We start from the raw sequence: 19,332 nt of genomic DNA, 5'->3' as shown, positions 1-19,332 counted from the left end.
GGAACGGTGCGGTTGTGACAGAAAGAGGGTCGTTACAAAAGAGACGAGTTTGGAGAGATTTTCGAACTGTGTCTTGTTTTGAATTTCAAGGAGAAGGTCACCACTAGCCATTCTTGTCACCTTATAACCTTGGCCAAGTGTATCGGTCAGGCATCTTGAGACAACAAAAGGAGAAATCGTTCTTGCGTTCTTTTCAAGCTTTTCGCAATGGATTATGTGGAATCGTGGGAAAATTTCTTTTGGTTTCTGAAAAATGGTGTCTTCGGTGCGCCCTCTCTTGTGAGAGAGGACGATCATGCAGTCGGGGGAAGGAAGCGGAAGCCATAAATTATGTATCAATTCGGCAGCTATGCCAGCCGCCCACCATGGAGCCAACATGGGGACGCGACAGCACTTAGATGTATATAAGGCATGCCAACGTCAGCTGTACACAGCCACTATAACCAAATATAATGTGCCCAAGAGAGGGCACACACACAGGTTAACCCTCGCCGCCAGGAAAACGGAAGTAAATAGAAGTGAGGAGAAGACAGGAAAGATGAAAAGTGGGAGAAAAGACGAAGATGTGAGGGGAGAGAGAGAGACAGGAAAAGGCGACTGCCGATTTCCCCTGGGTGGGTCAGCCCAGGGGTGCCGTCTACGTGAAGCCGGGGCCAAAGGGGTGTGTTGCCTCTGCCGGGGGGCCATAAAGGTCCAAACACCCGGGGTCGGCTCAACCCCCAGGATCCCCTTTTCCCCGGACACGGCAAAGCCACGCACGGCTAGGCGTGGGAGGGGGTCGAAACCCCCCGTTAGCTCGGGTCCGTGATGTCGCTACACACCAAACGCCTTCTTGTGCAGACGCCCTGCGGGGAGCTCATTCAAACAAACCTGCGGAGCAGTGGCAAGGTTGTGCTACTTCGAGATCTCCGTAATGTGCAGAGATCAGCAGCCACAAGCAAGGAATCACATCAAAGTGAAACACTGCAATCCATAGCAGCCATTGCCAAGAAGGCCGGAGGGACTCTAGACATTTTGGCCGGTGAAGAAGATACCAGCTCATTGGAATATTTTTTTCAAGATGAGGACATGAGAAGCGCGTTTAAAAGTTATCCTGAAATAGTCTTCGTCAATAAAATCCACAAGATAAATGACAGAACGTTGCCGCTCCACTTTATCTGAGTGGAGGATTCCAATGGCTATACGGAGGCTGCTGGCTTCATGTGTGTATCAGAAGATGAGAACACTGTGCGGTCACTTTGTCGCAGATTTGTTGTGAACTCTGGAGAAGAAAACATGCTGAGAACGTCAGCAGTGATGACAGATAAGGATTTTACCTAGAACAAATTCTTGCAGAAATATTTCCCAAAGCAAATTTTTATCTTCGCCTTTTCCATGTCCTGCGAACTTTCAGTAGGCAAATAACACCCCAAAAAATGTCTATTACACCCGACGCCAGAAATTCAATCTTAGAAAAGGTGCAATCAATGTGTTATGCAAGAACAAATGAACAATATTCACAGCTGCTGCAGAGCATTGAAGATATGGAGTGTCCTAAGGTGATGGAATATTTCATGAAAAATTGGCATCAATCAGATACGAGTGGGCTTCAGGCATGCAAAGGTCACTGACCTTACGTAATAGAACTAACAACAGGGTTGAATGTATCAATCAAAAAGTGTTGCAAGTCATTTCTAAATATGAGTCTGCCCCGGCTTTTCAGCGACCTGATGGCATTAATGACCAGCTTTTGTATTGAAAGGGACCAGCGGGCTGTGGAGCCCTTGTTGAAAGCACCTGCAATATTGAACCTAAACAGACGATGAGAGCAAGTTTGCACAGCTTCTCACACGATACTGCTTTAAGAGGGTGCGTGAGCAACTGAAAGCTTCTGAAAATATAGATCAAGTTTCCCCTTCAATGGCATCAACAACTGACAGTTGCACATTCCCCACACATATAGCTCTCGGAATGCCCTGCACACACGTTTTACATGCGAAGAGTGGAAGGTTTACCAGCATTTTCTGTGTCTGGTGTCGCCGAACGCTGGACTAAGTCCTATTCTAAGACCTACAGAGTTGCAGCATCATCTGATGACATGCTTGGGACTACAGCTGTGTATGATGTGCAGACCAGTGCAGGACCAAGAATATTGTCCGAGATTCAAAATAAGAGAAAAAGCAGCGAAAGCATTGCAGCAATTCCCTCACGTATTGTTGAGCAGCCAATGTCTAGATTTGAAGCTGATGACGCGGCGGTAAACCAGTTTATCACCGCCGTGGAAAATGGGTCGTCAGTTGTTATTCTTGAATGCCGAGAGCAGGAAGATGCATCAACATCAGTTCCCACAATTGAGCAGACATGCCTGCTGCAACTCCTCACACGAAGGTAAGCTATTTGCCGTGCCACCTTATCTCCTCATTCGAGGTCGACACAGGTATTACATGTACCCATTTGCCTTCAGGTGGACACCAGCCTCTAAGCACCCCACATGCCGCTTCTTCTACTCCAGATAAGCCACTTGCATGCAACCTCATCTCTTCATTCGAGGTTCGACATAGTTATACATGTACACATTTGCCTTCATGTATATGACTGGATATCGACATTATGGCCAGTTGCTTTGTCAAGAACGCTCGAAAGAAAACACTCCTCCAAAAAATTTTTACCTGCACTGTGATCTGCATGTTTTGTGTATTTAGCTATTCTCTATGGTTTACTACATATATTTAAAAGTAACATGTTTTCTGTTGTTTTATTTCACCTGCAAGATTCCAGGGGATTTACATTTTATTCACTCCATTTTCTTTCTGTATTTATTCAATACTGCGGACATTATACAGGTCCAAGCAGGGTGAGGGCAAGAAAGGGAAAACAAAGCAAACATAAACATAATTATTACAGGTTTCAAATAATCACAATGTCAGAGAAGGCAACAAGGAATTTTGTCTAAACTTGGGTTGCTAAGACTTTGTACAGTTAAACAATGAAACATTCAGTGGCCACTAGTAGGTGCGAATGGGGCCCGGTTTGAAGCTTGCTCTAGTTTCTACATATTTTACCATAATTAATTTCCTTCGCAGGTTCCTGCCACATCGCTCAGTATGAAAGTAATTGCTAAATCGTACCACATCTGTGATAGCACAGCTCCAACATTTTTCCCCAAACCTGCCTGGCCTTGAGGAGGTAAAGTGTTTGAGACCACTTTACCTCCAACACCAACACGGTAAAGTGCAGTCACATAACCCAAGACTTCGAGGAACTATGGCACTTTCTCAACGCATTGGCGCACTCGTTGGGAAGCATGTTTACATTGAAACTCCACCGCAATCAGGTTCTATTTTCTGTTGTTATAGGGTCTTTTAGCACATTCTCCTTGCAGTTTGTGATGTGCAAAAGTACCGTTTCACTTTGGTTAATATAGGAGAGTGCAGATCACGTGGTGAAGCAGGCCTTTTTGGTGATTGCAGCATGAGAAAGGATTTAGACAATCACGGCTCAGTCAGTATTCCATCTCCAAGCAATGTTTCCAGGTGCTTCAATCAAGTTGCTACGTACTTGTTGGGGATGAGGCATTTCCTTTGGAGGAAAATCTCATGGACCATACCCTGGTTCACAGATCGATGATGACCGCAGGGTGTTTACTACAGGTTGAGTCGCGCTAGGCGCACCATCGAGAACACGTTTGGCTCTTGCTAATAGGTGGCGCATTCTCCGTCAAGATATCAGAGCGCCTCCTTACACTGTTGACCTCATTGTGTGGGCAACAGTTATTTTGCACAACTTTCTCAGACACACTTCATGGTGAGCAGACGTTTTTTTTCAGTACTGTTCTGACGGGATGTTGAAAGGGTTGGGAAGAATGGTGAAATCCTTCCAGGCAGTTGGAGATCGGGCGAAGTAACACTGGAGGTCTGTTAAAGATGCCAGGTCTCTTGGCAATAACAATTACAGAGTCAAAGCCAAGTCAGTGAGAGACGCCTTCAAGGCATACTTTCCAATCTCCTGAAGGGCTTGTGCCATGGCAAAAAAAAAAAGTGCTCTGCCCAGACCCTTAAAGCATGCGCTTCCTACACTGCGTCCAACTACTAAGATTTGAGTTTGCCCTTTTGGCACTACTATTGCCTTCAGCATAGTCAGTAGTGAAAAGTGTTGCCTGGTCAGTTATCACGATAGAAGCGAAATTCCAAATGTGAAGTAGTACTGTCTTTTAATTGCTCAGTGACTATTTTGTTTGCCGTCAGGATAAAATACCAAAGCTATTGGATTAGTATAAATGCTAAGGAGGGAGAACTATGCAACATATTCTTTTTTGCGGTGACACACGTGCGCTTCTTCAATACTGGTGCAATTTGTTTTGTAACAACTCGATGTGTGTGATGTAAGACTAACTGCTACCTTACGGTAGCCTAGTGTTTTAAAAGTTTGCACACGCCATGTTTGTGTTCTGCAGCGTGTCATCAACCACTGCCTGTGTCAGAGCCTTTTCAGGTGATGTGTATGCATTTCTTTCAGGCGGTTGCACCGTCACCACCTTCCTTATACACAGTGTGCGGAAACGGTCAGCTGCATGCAGCTGCACCGATCCAGGTGGTTGTATCTCGTTGCTTGTGCAAGAATGAACCAGTCCAATATATATAGCACGTCGGGTGTGGTGGAAGCCTAATGAATACGCAGCTATATGGCATATGGTGCACTGATGGCTGTAGTCCTCACTTTTGTGTTTTGTCATTAGTAGGCATCAACCAGGTGGCTTACCAGTTGCTCGAAAGGCTACATTTTGGAAGCTAAGCCTTCATTTCTGCCTCTCCCTAGTAGGCAGTAATTTCAATCATCAGCAATTTCTCCACTCGCAAAACTTGTGTCGGTGCCCGTGTATTGCCATGTGTATTGTACGTGTATTGACGTAAAAGCCTGAGAGGCATACGTGATACCACAAATGTGAATTCTTACGACACACTTTACTGAGAGAAAAAACATCATCAGTGCTGCAAAATGTGTTCGTTATGGTCATGTTGAGTGCTAGAAACTGCACCAATTATAACTAATACCAAGAGAAGTTGAGGTTTATGAAAACTTCTTGGACCTATTAGCATTGTAGTCAGTATCACATGCAAGCACGTTCGGCATTGGTATTGAACGTTGTCATCACGCACTTTCAGGACACGTGGAACGGCACAAGAAATTCTTCTGAACATGAGCTGCAGCCAAGAAACCTACACAGACATTTGGAGGATTAGGTGTGATAAGTGTCCAGTGCTCAGTAATGTAAGAAAAGTGTCACTGAGCACTAAAGCTTCCTCGGAGTGTAAAAGAAGAGAACAGGACTCTGCTACGTAAAGCGCAAGACAGATGAAATTACTAGAGCTGCAGCCTGCTGTAAGAAACATTCGCTCCGGAATTCGCACAGCATACGTCGTGAAAGACATTTCATCCCAATTCAGTTGCTGCACCTCTGCCAGCTAAAAGAACCAAAACACAGCGTACATCAAGTGCACATCGAGAGCGTTGCCGTCTGCTGTACTTGATACCTCTGAGCCTAACAATAAAAGACGTGCAAAGCATCATTCCAGAGGAAACGAAGCAAGCGATTCTAAAGGCCAGGAAGACAGCTGCAGAGCAAAGTGTGTGGAGCCTTTTGGAGCCATACTGCAGAGAAAAATTTAGTGAAACAGACACCAAGAAAATCCTTGAATATTACACAAAGGATGAGCTGGACTGTTCAATTCAGATTCCAAATAAGAAAAATGTGGTGCGCGTGCGCATCAATGGAAAAACTGAATTCATTGCGAAGCGTTTCATGACGCAGTCACTACGAGAGACATCATCAGTCTACAAACTTGCTAATCTGCTGTCAGCGGTTGGTCTGACAAAGTTCATTTCTTTGCGCCCAGAATAGGTCAAATGCTCACTGCATCGGGAGGTGTGTGTATGTGCATATTGTGCAAATTTCAAACTGTGCCTTGTTGGAATAAAAAATGCGTCGGGGTCTGATGTCAAGTGACGATCAGGCACTCTGCGTCTTCACGCAGCCTAGCACCAAATGCTTCTTAGGCGAGTGCTAGCAATGTCCTCTGAAGAATGGTCTCAGCCTGGGAACTCTTGGCATAGCACCGGACGAAGAAATTGTAGTTGCTACTTGAGAATCAGGTGAACTAATAAAGAAGACTATGATGCCTCCAGCATTCCTAAAGGAATTTCAAAATGTGACCATCGAATATATCCCTAATAACTACCTGAGGCGCACGCAAGCAAATGCCATACACGATGAAAGAGTGTTGTGAAAAGGGTTCTATTGTTTTCAACTTCGATGGACCAATATTTGGCAAAGTCATACTCCCAGATGAAGTACAATCCTAGCATTGGCGAAGTGCGCAAGTTAGCATATTTACTTGCGTTGTATCGACAAGAACGTCGACATGGAACTACGCAATAATTAGCGATGACGTTTGCCACGACTCTGTGCATGCTTGCTTGGCACCGAGAAAAATCAAGGATCACATTGAAGATTATGCTCCAATTTACAGGAAACTAACACTTGTGAGTGATGGAGAAGCTGCCCATTTTAAGAACCGCTTCCAACTACACGAGTTGCAATGCAGTTAGCTTCAGAAACCCAAGTGGCTTTTTTCGGCAACGGGGCACGGCAAAAATGCTTGCGACGGCGTAGGTGGCGTTGTCAAACACCAAACCACACTACATAACCTGCGATCACCCGCCATCGAGGTCATTCAGTGCGCAAGTGATTTCGTTACTATTGCAGCCAGTAAACTTAAAAACGTTTTCTTACTGCATATGGTGAAGAGTGAAGTGGAAGCCTTCAGCGAACTGAAGGAGTAATGGCAACTTGCCAGACGGGCTCAAAGGATTGCAACACACACGTGGAAACACATAAAACCCGACCAAGGGAATTTCCTGTACGTAGCGCGATGCGCAGACACTTGGAACGTGGGAGGAGCTATGAATCTGCAGTGTGCAAAACTTGATTGCCCGATTGGATATTGCTCGTTCTAGGTGAGGTGAATAAACTATTTATTGCGCAACATGGACATGTGGTTCTTGTAGATTCATAACTTCCTCATACCCAACATCTCAACCCATTTCGGCGAATGGTAAATTATTCAATATTTACTAGCCCCGCAACGCTATTAATATTCTCGTACAAAGGTTATACTCGAGCCACCTGTACATTATTGGAACCAACTCTACTAACCATAAATTTCGTTGCTTGATGGAAGAAAATCAGGGTAAGTACGCAGTTAAAGATGGTAACACGAAAAGCATTAATAATTAAGTATGGGAAGATATTTTTTGAAGGAGTTTCATCCAAATATGGCCCTGAAGTGGTCTTAGGGCAAGTTAATAATCATTTTCGCTAAAGAAAAAAACGCAAACCTTACTTTTCGCGCCCCCCTTTGCCACCACCCAGCAACGAGCAATTCGCTCTAGGCACCCTAACGCAATAATATTTTCCCGTAGGTGGTGGTGGTGGTGGTGTTGCAGCAGGCGGGGTTCGCCAAGCCTGCATGGCCGGCAATTGTTCCACCTAAACAGAGTGCGGCTGCGGTGATGATGATATGTGGTGTTTATTGGCGCAAGGGCCAATTGATGGCCAAAGAGCGCCAGTTCACGGGACAAAGGATGGGAACAATGGTTGCGCTAAGTAGCTGTATAGGGGCTTTAAAATTCCTCGCGCTAAAGGCGGGTAAAACATATATATATATATTAAAATCATGAGAGTGACGTGAAATATGTGTAGTGGAATGAATGACAAGTGGTCGCACCAATAAAACTGAAGATATGACATCAGCACGAATGCCTCGTCAATGCCCTTGAGTCCAAGGGCCGCGAGGCAAGTGCTGTCTTTAATGTATTCCCCGCAGCAGCGACCTCCGCTTAGAGGCCGTGCTACGTTTCACCTTGATATATGACATGAAAACTCTGTACATTGTTTAAAAAAGCAGACAGTGACTGATATGTAAAAAGCGGGTCCCTACCGATGAACATTGAAGGATGAAGTGGAAATTGCTGTCGGTAGGGTAATGAAAGTGTTTTTTTCTGATAGCATCGAGTTCCTTGCACTGGATGAGGACGTGAAGGACAGTGAGTGGCTGCCCACAATCTATCACACAAAGGTGGTTCGCCACCGGACAGAAGGTGTGTGTGTGTACTGTATGTGTGACCGATCCTAAGTCTGCAGAGTGTAACTTCTGTGTGGCGTGATTTTGATATTGGCGGCCAATTACCTAGATGCGGTTTGACAACGTGTAGCTTATTTCGTGTATGCATATCCCATGTGGTCTGCCAAAAGGCTCTGAGCTTTCTTTTCAGGAAGTGTTTTAAGTCTAGTGGGGGGATAGCTAAGGATGTATTGTGACTGTTTTCGTGGGCGGATGCTGCTAGCTGCGGCTGCGGTCAAAGTCTGCGATGTTCGTGTGGTGCTCTGGGTGCGGTGGATGTTTTGATTAGGTGTCTCTTTGAATGGTGAATTTGATTTGCTGCTGTTGCTTCACTTGGCGGTGGTTTTCGCGGTAGATGTGCGTGACTTGCTTTTCTTTCTTTGTGTGAATATCAGGTGTACTCTAGATGTATGCCTCCTAAATGGTTCATTATTGTGTGAATCGTGTTTCGTTACCTTGTATTATTTTATTTTTGTGGCTATATTTGTGCAATGAAAACTACCTACTGCGAGTGTAAGTTGCCTGTTCGCTTGATGCACACCTCTCATTAAATGTTGCCTCTCCAGATGGCTCGACGGGGCATGACAAAAATTCACTTGTTGTTTTTTACATTACAGATATTGGACACACACATTTAAGGTTCCTAAAGAAGCTTCTCTCCTAAAACTGCAGGCTTGCCACAGCTATGCCATTTATAAAAATATGGAGTGCGGACCACAGCGCGAAAAAACAGCCTGCGTGGGAACGCTGTCACAGGTCCTTGTACAGGGAAGGAAAAAGGGTGTCTGCGACTCTACAGATGCTAAGGTATACAATGTAATCAGGTTCACAAAGCTAAAACGAAAGAAGTCTAATTTAAATAGGCTACCTAGATTATTTGTTGCATTATGTTCCTTACATGCTTACCTTGCGTATCTGATTCACTATCACTTTAAACCGACAGTTGTTTGACATGAATTAAACAACGCCAAGGCTTAATTTGGCTTGAGTGGAGCACGAACATTTTCCCGTACTAATAGGTAAATACTCATTAAATATTTTTTTGCATTAGATACGTGGTATGATGTGAACTAAAATGGTTGACGTGTAAGAAAGCACTCGCAATTCGTAAACATGTGTTATTCTACGCCATATTTGGTCCACCGCAGCTTCGGCCGCGCTGGACCAAATATGGCGGCTGGCCGAACAGTCGCAGTGCTTTTCCCATTCCAGTGACTTTAGGCATAACAAGGGTATAGTGAACTAGAAAAACTCAGTGCAGAGAGCGGAGAGGGCCCCGCCTTGCTTCGCGTGTCACCGCGAGCACAACCGTTGCATTTCAGAGGTGTGTTTCGTGGCTTTATGATCTGTGTGGTTGTGTTTCGCGGGTGTGGTCATGTGAACCTGGTCACTTGCGTCAATAAGCGCAAAGCAACGTCTTAATCACTGCAACGCTCCAGGGTGTAGCACAGGCTATGCGCGAACTAACAGCGCGAAGAAGCTGTCGCTATTCAAGACACCTCGAGACCCGGAACGGAGATCCACGCGAGAAAAACACCGTATCAATGGTGAGAGATTTTGCAATCCACGCTGGAAGCCTACGCGCACTGCGGACACAGTCCCTACAATTTGACGAATCTGCCAGCTTCCCTGAGCAAGCAGCCAACTCCCAAGAGGAACGAGCAAGAAAGGAAGAGCGATGACAAAGTCCCTCAGCGAGATAAGGCACGTGGGGAGGTTGCAGAGGCGAGAGATGTTGACGAATCTACGAGTGGCAATGACGTTCGTGCGTCCGTCACTGTCGCTTCGTTGATGGAAATCAACGTGCCTGGGAGGCGCCGGGCCCTCCACGGACTTCACGACGAAGACGGCGTGTAGTTTACTTCATGTTCACTTGACTCACGTTCACGCGAGGCCACGGTGGAAAACGCCATGTTGTTCACTGCAAACAGTGTCCGTGCATTGCACTCGGATACGTTTGTGCTGGGTAAGCAGGTGGCTGGCTCGTCATTGACAACTATTCAAGTTGCTAAACCATTCTGCACGAAGCACGTGACATGCGTATCTCCAAAGGCACAACATCACGAGATGAAAGTCGCCTGAAGACCAACCTAACAATTAACAATGAGATTGCAAGGCCAAATTAAGTGCGAGGCAAGGGCAGTTGACACGTTTACACTGCGCGAAGAAGACAAGACGTTAGAAATATAGAACACACACACTGCGCTTCGTATGCATGCGTGTTCTATGTTTCTAACGAGTTGTCTTCTTCACGCAGTTTAAACGTGTCAACTGAATCTGTGAATTAGCCCAGCAACATGCCATAGGGAACCAACAATCGTCGGGTGGCGCCACCAGCGCGCTGACATCTACGCCACCAACGGAGGTGTCGCCAATCACACAGGCGCTCCGCCGCGTGTCGGCGGCCTTCGAGCCCTTCTTTCCGCGGTTGCTTCCAATCGTCTCGTCTTCTTGCGACGTGACAGTTCCGAATCAAGGTTGCACCGCGCACCAACTGTATTTGCTCGGGAACTTTTTCACTCAGCAGCACCTGCAGACAGCGCGCAAGCTACACGCGATGTCGCGGGTTGTGCACTGCGGTTTAAAGCCTGTCGAAGGCCTCGACGACTATTTTCGGCCGTCGCTATGCGGAAAGGACGCCGCTTGCTGGACAATAACCATGTGTTCGGTGTCCAGGAAGTTGACGAGGCTGCGATCTCCGCAAAATGCCTATCGGAGCAAAGCAAACACACATACGAAGTTTATTTCAATGTAAGTAAACAAAACAATGTTGCTTAAGTATGCTTTGTTGCATGCGCAATAGCACGAGGCTTGAGAAATGCATTAACCGACCGTTGCCGTCGTTCAATAAATGTTTGTTGCGGGCCGACTTCACATTTATTTTGTTTGGTCTCACATTATGCCTAAGGTGCTTGCTGTTCTCTAATCCAGATTCGCAGCCGACGACTGAACCCCGAACAACTGAAAGTGGCAAATGCTCGTGCCGTTACGGTAGCCTGGGCAATTACAAGCATTGCGCTGCAGTTGATTTGTATTTGAATTAATTCGAGCATGAATCCTGCACGAGTGCACCACAGGCATGGGGAGAGCCACGAGGGAAGCCGCGCCTAAATGACAAGGCCAGCGTTGAAGAAGTGTTTGGAAGTATGATGCACTTGGTTGTATTGCTGTTACATCGCATGTGTGCTGCTAATATTGCTTGCATGAAACATCTGTTATCTCAAGTCATCCTTGCAACTATAGTGATCTCTTAATGCATCTTTTCTCTGGCTATCGCCTTTATAGCTGTCACCGTTTTTATGTGGTTCTGTGCTGAGAAAACTGATTGGCTGTTCCTTAAGGCCAACTCCGGCGATTTTTCGAGGTCGATGGATCTCAATGAAATTCGCTAGGTACGTTCCTTTGCACGTTTCCGTCATTTATGCCAAATTACAGGCTTGAGACATGCGCAGATTGTTTGCAAATGAAGTTTAAAGATTGTCTGCAAACGCCCTCCTGGCTTCCTATAATTATTGGCAACATTGCGTCTGTGACGTCAGTATTGGGAAGACGGCGGAAGTGACGCAGCCGAGGGCACCGCTAACTTCGGCGCTTCGGCCGCTACAGCGAGCGTCTGCTGTGCACAAGGCGACAGACAGCGTTGGTTTGGCCGGCGCTTCGCTGCTCGTCCCGGCTGTCACAGTTTTCATACTCCGCGCCGGCGTGACCGGCATGCCTTGCACGACTTCGGGTTCGTTCGTAACAACGTCTACGTCATACATAGACAGTACACTCGGTTGAGTTTCGATTTCGGTGTTGCGCTTTTTTGCTATTTAAAATTATTCTCCAATTTGCCGAGTATTTCTGCTATCGGGTCCGTAACAGGAGCGTCTCAGGAACATAAAAGCACCATTACTTTGACATGGCCAAAAAATCGCCGGAGTTGGCCTTTAATATGCAGTGAATTTTGTCATCCTTGCTCCCACACTACAAGAGCCCCTTTGTGGGAAACAAACAGCCTGCAGAGCTGTCCCCATTTTATGCATTGAAGTACTTCCCGGGTATACTTTCGCCATTTAAGGAGACACTGGAAGAGATGACAAGGAGAGATGCAGATTTAATCTGCATTGAAGCAGAAGAAGCCAGGCGGGTTTGACAGCTTGAAAAAGTTACTCGGCTACTTCCAGCGCCTTGCAAGACTTTGCATGTGCTGCAGATGTCAGGCACCTACCCGAAGCAACATGTAGCAGTAAAAGATTATATACAACTCATGACGCAAAAGCAGGAGTTTTACCAAAGGAATATTGTCTGTGAGTCACCGTCAGACCTATGTAGGGCCACCATGGGCCAGTCAAGCTGTGTAAAGTATGGAAACAATAGTGACAGAGAACGTTGTTGCTCTTTACATGTGTTTATTCTTTACGCTTCACACATTAGGTATATTACTCTAACTTAGGTAGCACAAAGAAAACAAGTTTCGAATAAGCAGTACCACAAGCCGCACAATACTCCACGCCCGACAAAGCCCCGATGAAGTTGCCAGGGCCATCCTGTACTCAAGGCCATTTTCTACAGAGGCCACGGCATACGGTGAGTACATAGTACTAGGTTTTTCTAGTGAAACACACAGACCTTAAAAACAATGACAGAACAAAAGCCATGTACTATTTCATTCTTGTTTTTAGTGCTGTGTATTCCAACTGTACAATACCAAGTTGAAAGTTTTTTTTTTCATGTTATTTTTTCGACTGCAGGACTCCGTACAGAACCCCAGGCTCGGATGAAGTTTGAGCACCTACTAGGTGTTGAAGTTGTGGAGGTGAGGCCATAAAATTCAGCTGCTCAGCTGAACACTTCAGAGGCAAAACCTCCGAAGAAAAAAAACAACATTGCAAGATCACAACACTAAAACTTAACTGCAACATGGCTCAGATGTTTTTCTTTTAAGATGATGAAACTTTAACTAAACTGTGGGAGGTATACTGTGGAGGCTAGCATCATGTCATTACCAGTGACAAGCTAGAGTAATCATTCAGTTCTTGTAGTGCCTACTTGTGAGATAATTGTATTTTCCAGATGGGTTTGTTCATACACCGAGATCAGCCTTGGCTGTGTGGCAGCCCTGACGGCAGGTTCTGTCTCTCTGGAGAAACGTGCCTTTTAGAAATCAAGTGTCCCCACATGCAATGCAATGTGAGCATATCTCAGGGTAAAGTAGGTATTAGCGCGTACCTCAGGCAGAAATTCCAAAGCAAAGAAATGTTGAAATTGTGCGAAAAATGAAAACTGTGGACACCAGAGATGTTTATATTAATGCTAGTGGACTTTTGCACGCCTGTTACGCAGGCCAAAGTGGAGAGGGCATTGCCGGCGCTGAAGTTTGTTACAGCAAACCCAGGTGAAAATGTGTAACTGGGAATCCACCTGGTTTCAACTCGTATTAACTGGGATCAACTGGTACCAGTTGGGAACTAACTAGTCCCAGTTGATTCCAGTTGCAACTGGCTCCAGTTAGCAGCTGGTACCAGTTACAACTCAACTGGTCCCAGTTGATTCCAGTTGCAACTGGTTCCAGTTAGCAGCTGGTTCCAGTTACAACTCAACTGGCCACCAACGGGAACCATGACCAGTTGAACTGGAAGCAGCTGGTCCCAGTTGGAAACCCTAACCAATTAAACTGGAAGCAAGCAGTCCCAGTTGCGTCCTTAACTGGAAATGCTACCAGTTGTACTGGTTGTACGATTCTTCACAGTTCAAGAAGAAAAAGATGAACGAGAATGTATACGACGTAGCATTGCTGTACTTGAGCGAATGGGTTTATCAAAGCGTTTTTTGTCCTACTCACGGAAGGGTACCGGATTACTGGCCTAGTGATGCTGTAAGGGGCCGGTATTAAAACAAAGGGCAATGAGAAATTAAGAAAATTGCGTCTTGTGATTTGTAAATGAATGATCTTCTCTTGTTTAGACGTCATATTTGGCGATCGCCCCTACCCCCCGTCTGGATCCGCCACTGGTGTCAACTAAATTTAATTTTCTTAGACTCGGACTTCCCACACATTCTTTCGGGCACTACAAGTGACAGCGAGCACGCCTAATAAGGAAACCATCGAGAGGGTAGGTCCCGCTCCCGATCTAAGTCAAGGTCAAGGTCAAAAAAGGCAGTGAGTTGGCAGAAGCTGCCAAAAAACAGCTCCACCTCCTTCTCCGAAGCACCCATACACAAGTGCCCGAGGAACACGAAATTGCAAGGCTCCGTAGGAAATTGAAAACTTAAAGCAAGTGAACCATGAATTGCTTAGAAGATGCAACGACCAGCAGACTTTCACCAAGCAGCTTGAAAATATGGAAAAAGAGACTAGAAAGAAAAACAGGATGCCAAGCTCCAAGCAGCCCTAACACCTATCCTGCAGCAACAGCAACAGCAACAACAAGCCATTCAGGCACTCACGACTACAGTAAACCAACTTAAACACCACTTGACGGGTTTATCGCCCATGTTGACAAAAACCTTTGGCGAAATTGGAGCACGAATGGCAACTCTGGAGAAGACATCTGAACAAAAACAGAAAGAAGCCAAAGTACCCAGTAGAGAAGCACGTATGATGACACCAGGAAGGTCAAGATGGATAGCACATCCAGGATAACACACGAGACAAGCACACAAGACTCAGATATGGCAGTGGAATTGTAGATCCATCAATCCAAAAGGCAGAGTTTATAACAACTAACTACTCAAGAGAATCCAGACGTTATAGCCCTGCAAGAAACCCAATCAGGCACAATCAAGATCAGAGGATACGAAACTTTATAGCGGAGGGAAGGGACACGCACGGCAATCCTAATACAGAAACTGCTTGTTGCACAACAGCATCCTATTGACATCTGCATCGAACACACCTTGTGAGATTCTTCCTAGCAAGAAAACGAATCAGAGCCTTTTCATTCTCAACATTTATAGTCCCCGAGGGAATCTCTCGCAAGCTTCGATGCACTTTGAGAGAAGTGAAGAAGTATGCAAAAAGGACACAAGCTGGTGGTGGTGGTGTGATTTCAATGCGTACCACACGGCTTGGGGTTATCACAAAACGGAAAAGAAAAGGAAACAATGTCCACGACACAGCACAACACCACCAGTTAACATTGTGGACGGACCCGCACATCCCTACAAGAATCGGAAACAGTGTATCAAGAGACACCAACCCGGATCTCACCTTCACAGCGGGGATATCCCAAGTGGAATGGACGAGACTCGAAGAAACTGGGGGAAGCGACCACCACTGGTGCAAACGGAAATAATCTACAAAAGGGCACCCCTCAAGATTGGTAAAGCAAAAAATCACGGACTGGACTGCTTTCCGAAAAAAAGAAGAGGCTCAACAAAGTATTGAAGACCTTGAGGAGTGGACCAAACTCACGACAGAAAAAGCACAGAAGTACACGAAGGAAATTCAACTGACTGTTGAAAAAAACCAGTGCGGATCCTCACCTGCTCCACGGTGGGAAGCTCGTAGAAGCCTTATCCGATCGAGGAAGAAAACAGAAACGGAACAGGGTCCTAAAAAAAACGCATAGCGGAGCTAACCAGGCAAGCCGACAAATACGCCGATGAATTAGCAAGGCAAAATGGAACCAGATGTGGACAGACTCCAAGGAACATTAAGTACCGTAAAACCTGGAACATCTCAAGTCAATGTTGAGCACTACGGAATCAAAAACAAATTCCAGAAAGAATCTCGCAAAACTCATTCCCAATTACGGGGGCTCGGAAAGTGAAATCCTGCAAGAATTAAGGGAGAAGCTGACGGGAGGTGCCCAAGCTGCAGCGATTCGCTTTGCACCTAGATTACACAGGAAAACCAAATGATGAACTCGATCGCCATTCACTCTGGGAGAAATGGCAGCGGGCACTGGCAAAACTTACTCGAAACACAAGCCCAGGTAAAGACCGCATAAATAACAAGATACTCCGCAACCTAGGCAAGAAAGAGGAAGACTATCTCCTAAAAACTATCAACGACAGCTGGGAAAGTGGGACCGTTCCAGCAATCTGGAAACATGCTGACATCGTCATGATTCCGAAGCCCGAACAAACCACTGGGAATAGGAATATGCGACCTATATCCCTGACATCCTGCGCCGGTAAGCTGGATGAGCATATGGGCCTTAACAGACGAAACTGCATATTGAGAGAAAACCGCTACTTGCCTGACACCATGTATGGATTCCGCCACTATTTATCAGCGAAGACATTTTATACAGCTGAAGGAGGATGTCATCGAATTAGGCAAGCACAGCAAGAGCGCAGTCTGGCATGGATGTGAAAGGAGCCTTTGACAATGTCTCTCATAGGGCGGTACTGAGGAACCTTCAGGACACGCACTGTGGCGAAAGAGCGTACCGCTACGTACGAAACTTTCTCACCGGCAGAACAGCAACAGTGCGCGCTTGGCAGTCTGAAATCGGACCAGTTTGAATGGCCAACAAAGGAACGCCTCAAGGCTTCCGTTATCTCGCCACTCCTTTTTAACATTGCCATGATGAAACTGCCGAAAATATTGAAAGAAATAGAGGGAATAAGACACGCCTATATAGCAGATGACCTAACCATCTGGACAACCGGTGGCTCTCCAGGAATGCAACAGGACGCACTTCAAGAGGCGTTGGATCGCACAGAAAACTACCTGAATACTTGTGGGCTCACATGCGCTCCCGAAAAATCCGAGCTTCTTATACTAAAAGCTAGAACAAGAGGACGACCACCAATAGGTGAAATCCCAGAACCAGAGCTTTGGATGAATGGAGTACAAATACCTAAAGTACACTCGCTTAGAGTCCTTGGTCTGCATATCCACAAAGACGGATCGGGCGCAGCCACCTTACCAAAACTGCAAGCAACCGTCACGCAAGTCGCGCACTTGGTACGACGGGTATCCAACAAAAGGCATGGCTTGAAAGAAGAAGACACAATCAAAATCATCCAAGCGCTCATGATTAGTAGAATTACTTATGGGACCCCTTATTTAGACCTCAAGAATGCAGAAATTGAAAAACTGAATACCCTCATATGAAAGGCCATCAAGACTGCCATAGGGATCTCTGAACGTGCTTCCACACAGCGACTACTACGCTTAGGTCTCCACAACACCTGGGAGGAGCTCGTGGAAGCACACAAAGTGAACCAACTCGAGCGACTTAGACTTACTGAAACAGGACGGGCTGCTCTTCGAAGTTTAGGCTATGCTGAAGCCATACAACAATGTGATGAGAAAAGGCCTATCCCAGCAACAATTCGACAGTACATCTCGGTAAGCCGCATCCCAGGAAATATGCATCCTACCTACCATCTAGGAAGAAGAAAATCTAGAATAGAGAAACTGCGACAAGACTACGGCCGAAATCCGGACACAAGATACACTGATGCAGCAAAATATTCAGGAATCCCAGCCCATGCCGTGAGCGTAGTCGACAGTAAAGAAAAAGAGAGAACGGCAGCTAGCATCTCAACTACGGAAATCGATACGGCTGAAGAAACAGCCATAGCCCTGGCCATCTCAACCTGTGCTGAGGAAGCAATCATACTAACCGATTCACAAGCAGCTTGACGAAATTTTCAGAAAGGAAGAATTTCCAGGCAAGCCTTACAAATACTTACAGCTACAGCAAGAAGAACCTACCAGAAACGTACATCGTTTGGACTCCGGTCACGAGTCCCTGATGGGAAATGAGGCAGCCGACGCTTCCGCCCGAGCTCATGTTCACCGGGCCTTCCACAGGACTCACTTAGGAGGAAAGATGATGTACCCAAAAGTACAGCGACATCTTACAGCACTACAGGCTAGGCCGAAGAACTTATCCGCCAGCTCACCCCAGCCTAACTAGGGAAGAGGCAGTAACCCTCAGGAGGCTGCAAACAAACACTTACGTTCACGGTATATTACTTCACCGTATCTCACCGACTGAGCACTCGTACATCGCAAGTACTGTGATGTCCCGGACACTCTATGCCATATGCTGTGGGGATGCAAACAAAACCCTAGCACCGCTACACTGACCGAAGAGCAGTGGGAGGCCAAGTTATCGGACCCAGACCTGAAGAATCAGCGAACCCTGGTTCAACGGGCACGAGAGATGGCGAAGGCCCGCGGCTACCTGGAATAAGGAGGCCGCCCACCTTGGGCGCACAGCGCGCTTGCTCAAAATAAACGTTTATTCTCTCACTCTCTACGAAGCGTTCTTTTCTGAGAGATCCGTATGTATTTCTCTCGTAACTTCGTGCTGTGAGTGGGGAGGGTATATGTGACAACTTTACCCTTTCAAGGCGAGTGTCGTGCTGAGCATTATTGGCGTACCTTATCTACATAGTACCTTATCATGCATACATGACAGACTCACCGAATGTGGCCGCAACAAAAAGGCAAAGCGAGAAGAACCCGCTCTGTGGAGGATCCGCACCGGCCTCGCTGTAATAAAGAATACATTCCTTTCAGTACGTGCCGCCTGGCGTTCACTTTTTCTGACATGGGCGTGCATGTACCGCCTCTGAGATCAAGTAACATGGCGGTAGCGACGCTGCCATACCTCCGAGACCTTAGTAAGAAACCTCCCCTACTAGGAAACAATCTCCCCGATTTTTTTTATTTTTTTATTGTATATCAGCATCATCATCGTCAGACTGACTACGCCCACTGCAGGGTGAAGGCTTCTCCCAAGTTTCGCCAATCAAGCCGGCCCTGTGCTTGCTACGGCCACGTTAACCCCACACACTTCCTAATCTCATCTGCCCACCTAGCTCTCGATCTCCTTCGCGCGCTTGCCTACTCTTGGAATCCAGGATGTTACTCTTATTGACCAGCAGTTATCTTGCCTTCGCGCTATATGCCTTGCCTGTGCCCATTTCTTCTTGATTTCGACTAAGAAGTCTTTAAAGCTCCTTGACTCGCTCTGCTGTCTTGTCCCGTTTACTATACCAATCATTCTATTTTTCGTTACTCTCTGCGTCGTCCTCAATTTAAGTTGAACCCCCTTCGCAAGCCTCCAGGTTTCTGCTCCCTAGGTAAGCACCGGTAAGATGCAGCTGTTATATACCTTCCTCTTGAGGGATAGTGGTAGACTACCATTATATACAGGGTGTCCCAGGTATATTTAGCCAAGGGTTAAAAAATACAATATTAGAGGCAGGCGAGTGAAATGAC

General features: G+C 46.2%; 1 protein-coding gene across 3 annotated transcripts in view; it reads right to left on the bottom strand.

Annotated features, from left to right (window-relative positions):
- The window catches only part of LOC119383627 (DNA damage-regulated autophagy modulator protein 1), a 76,118-nt gene that overhangs the window by 48,400 nt on the left and 8,386 nt on the right, over positions 1 to 19,332 (bottom strand). The window contains exon 2 of one of the 3 annotated variants that reach the window (XM_049412598.1): positions 18,533 to 18,600. The exons of the other annotated variants lie outside the window; for them this stretch is intronic. Coding sequence (XP_049268555.1) covers positions 18,533 to 18,600 — 68 coding nt within the window. The remainder of the gene's footprint in view (positions 1 to 18,532; positions 18,601 to 19,332) is intronic. 3 annotated transcript variants of the gene reach the window in all.

Source organism: Rhipicephalus sanguineus, chromosome 2 (genome assembly GCF_013339695.2).
Source record: "Rhipicephalus sanguineus isolate Rsan-2018 chromosome 2, BIME_Rsan_1.4, whole genome shotgun sequence".
Classification (NCBI taxonomy): Eukaryota; Metazoa; Arthropoda; class Arachnida; order Ixodida; family Ixodidae; genus Rhipicephalus; species Rhipicephalus sanguineus.
This window is presented reverse-complemented; position numbering and strand designations above follow the sequence as displayed.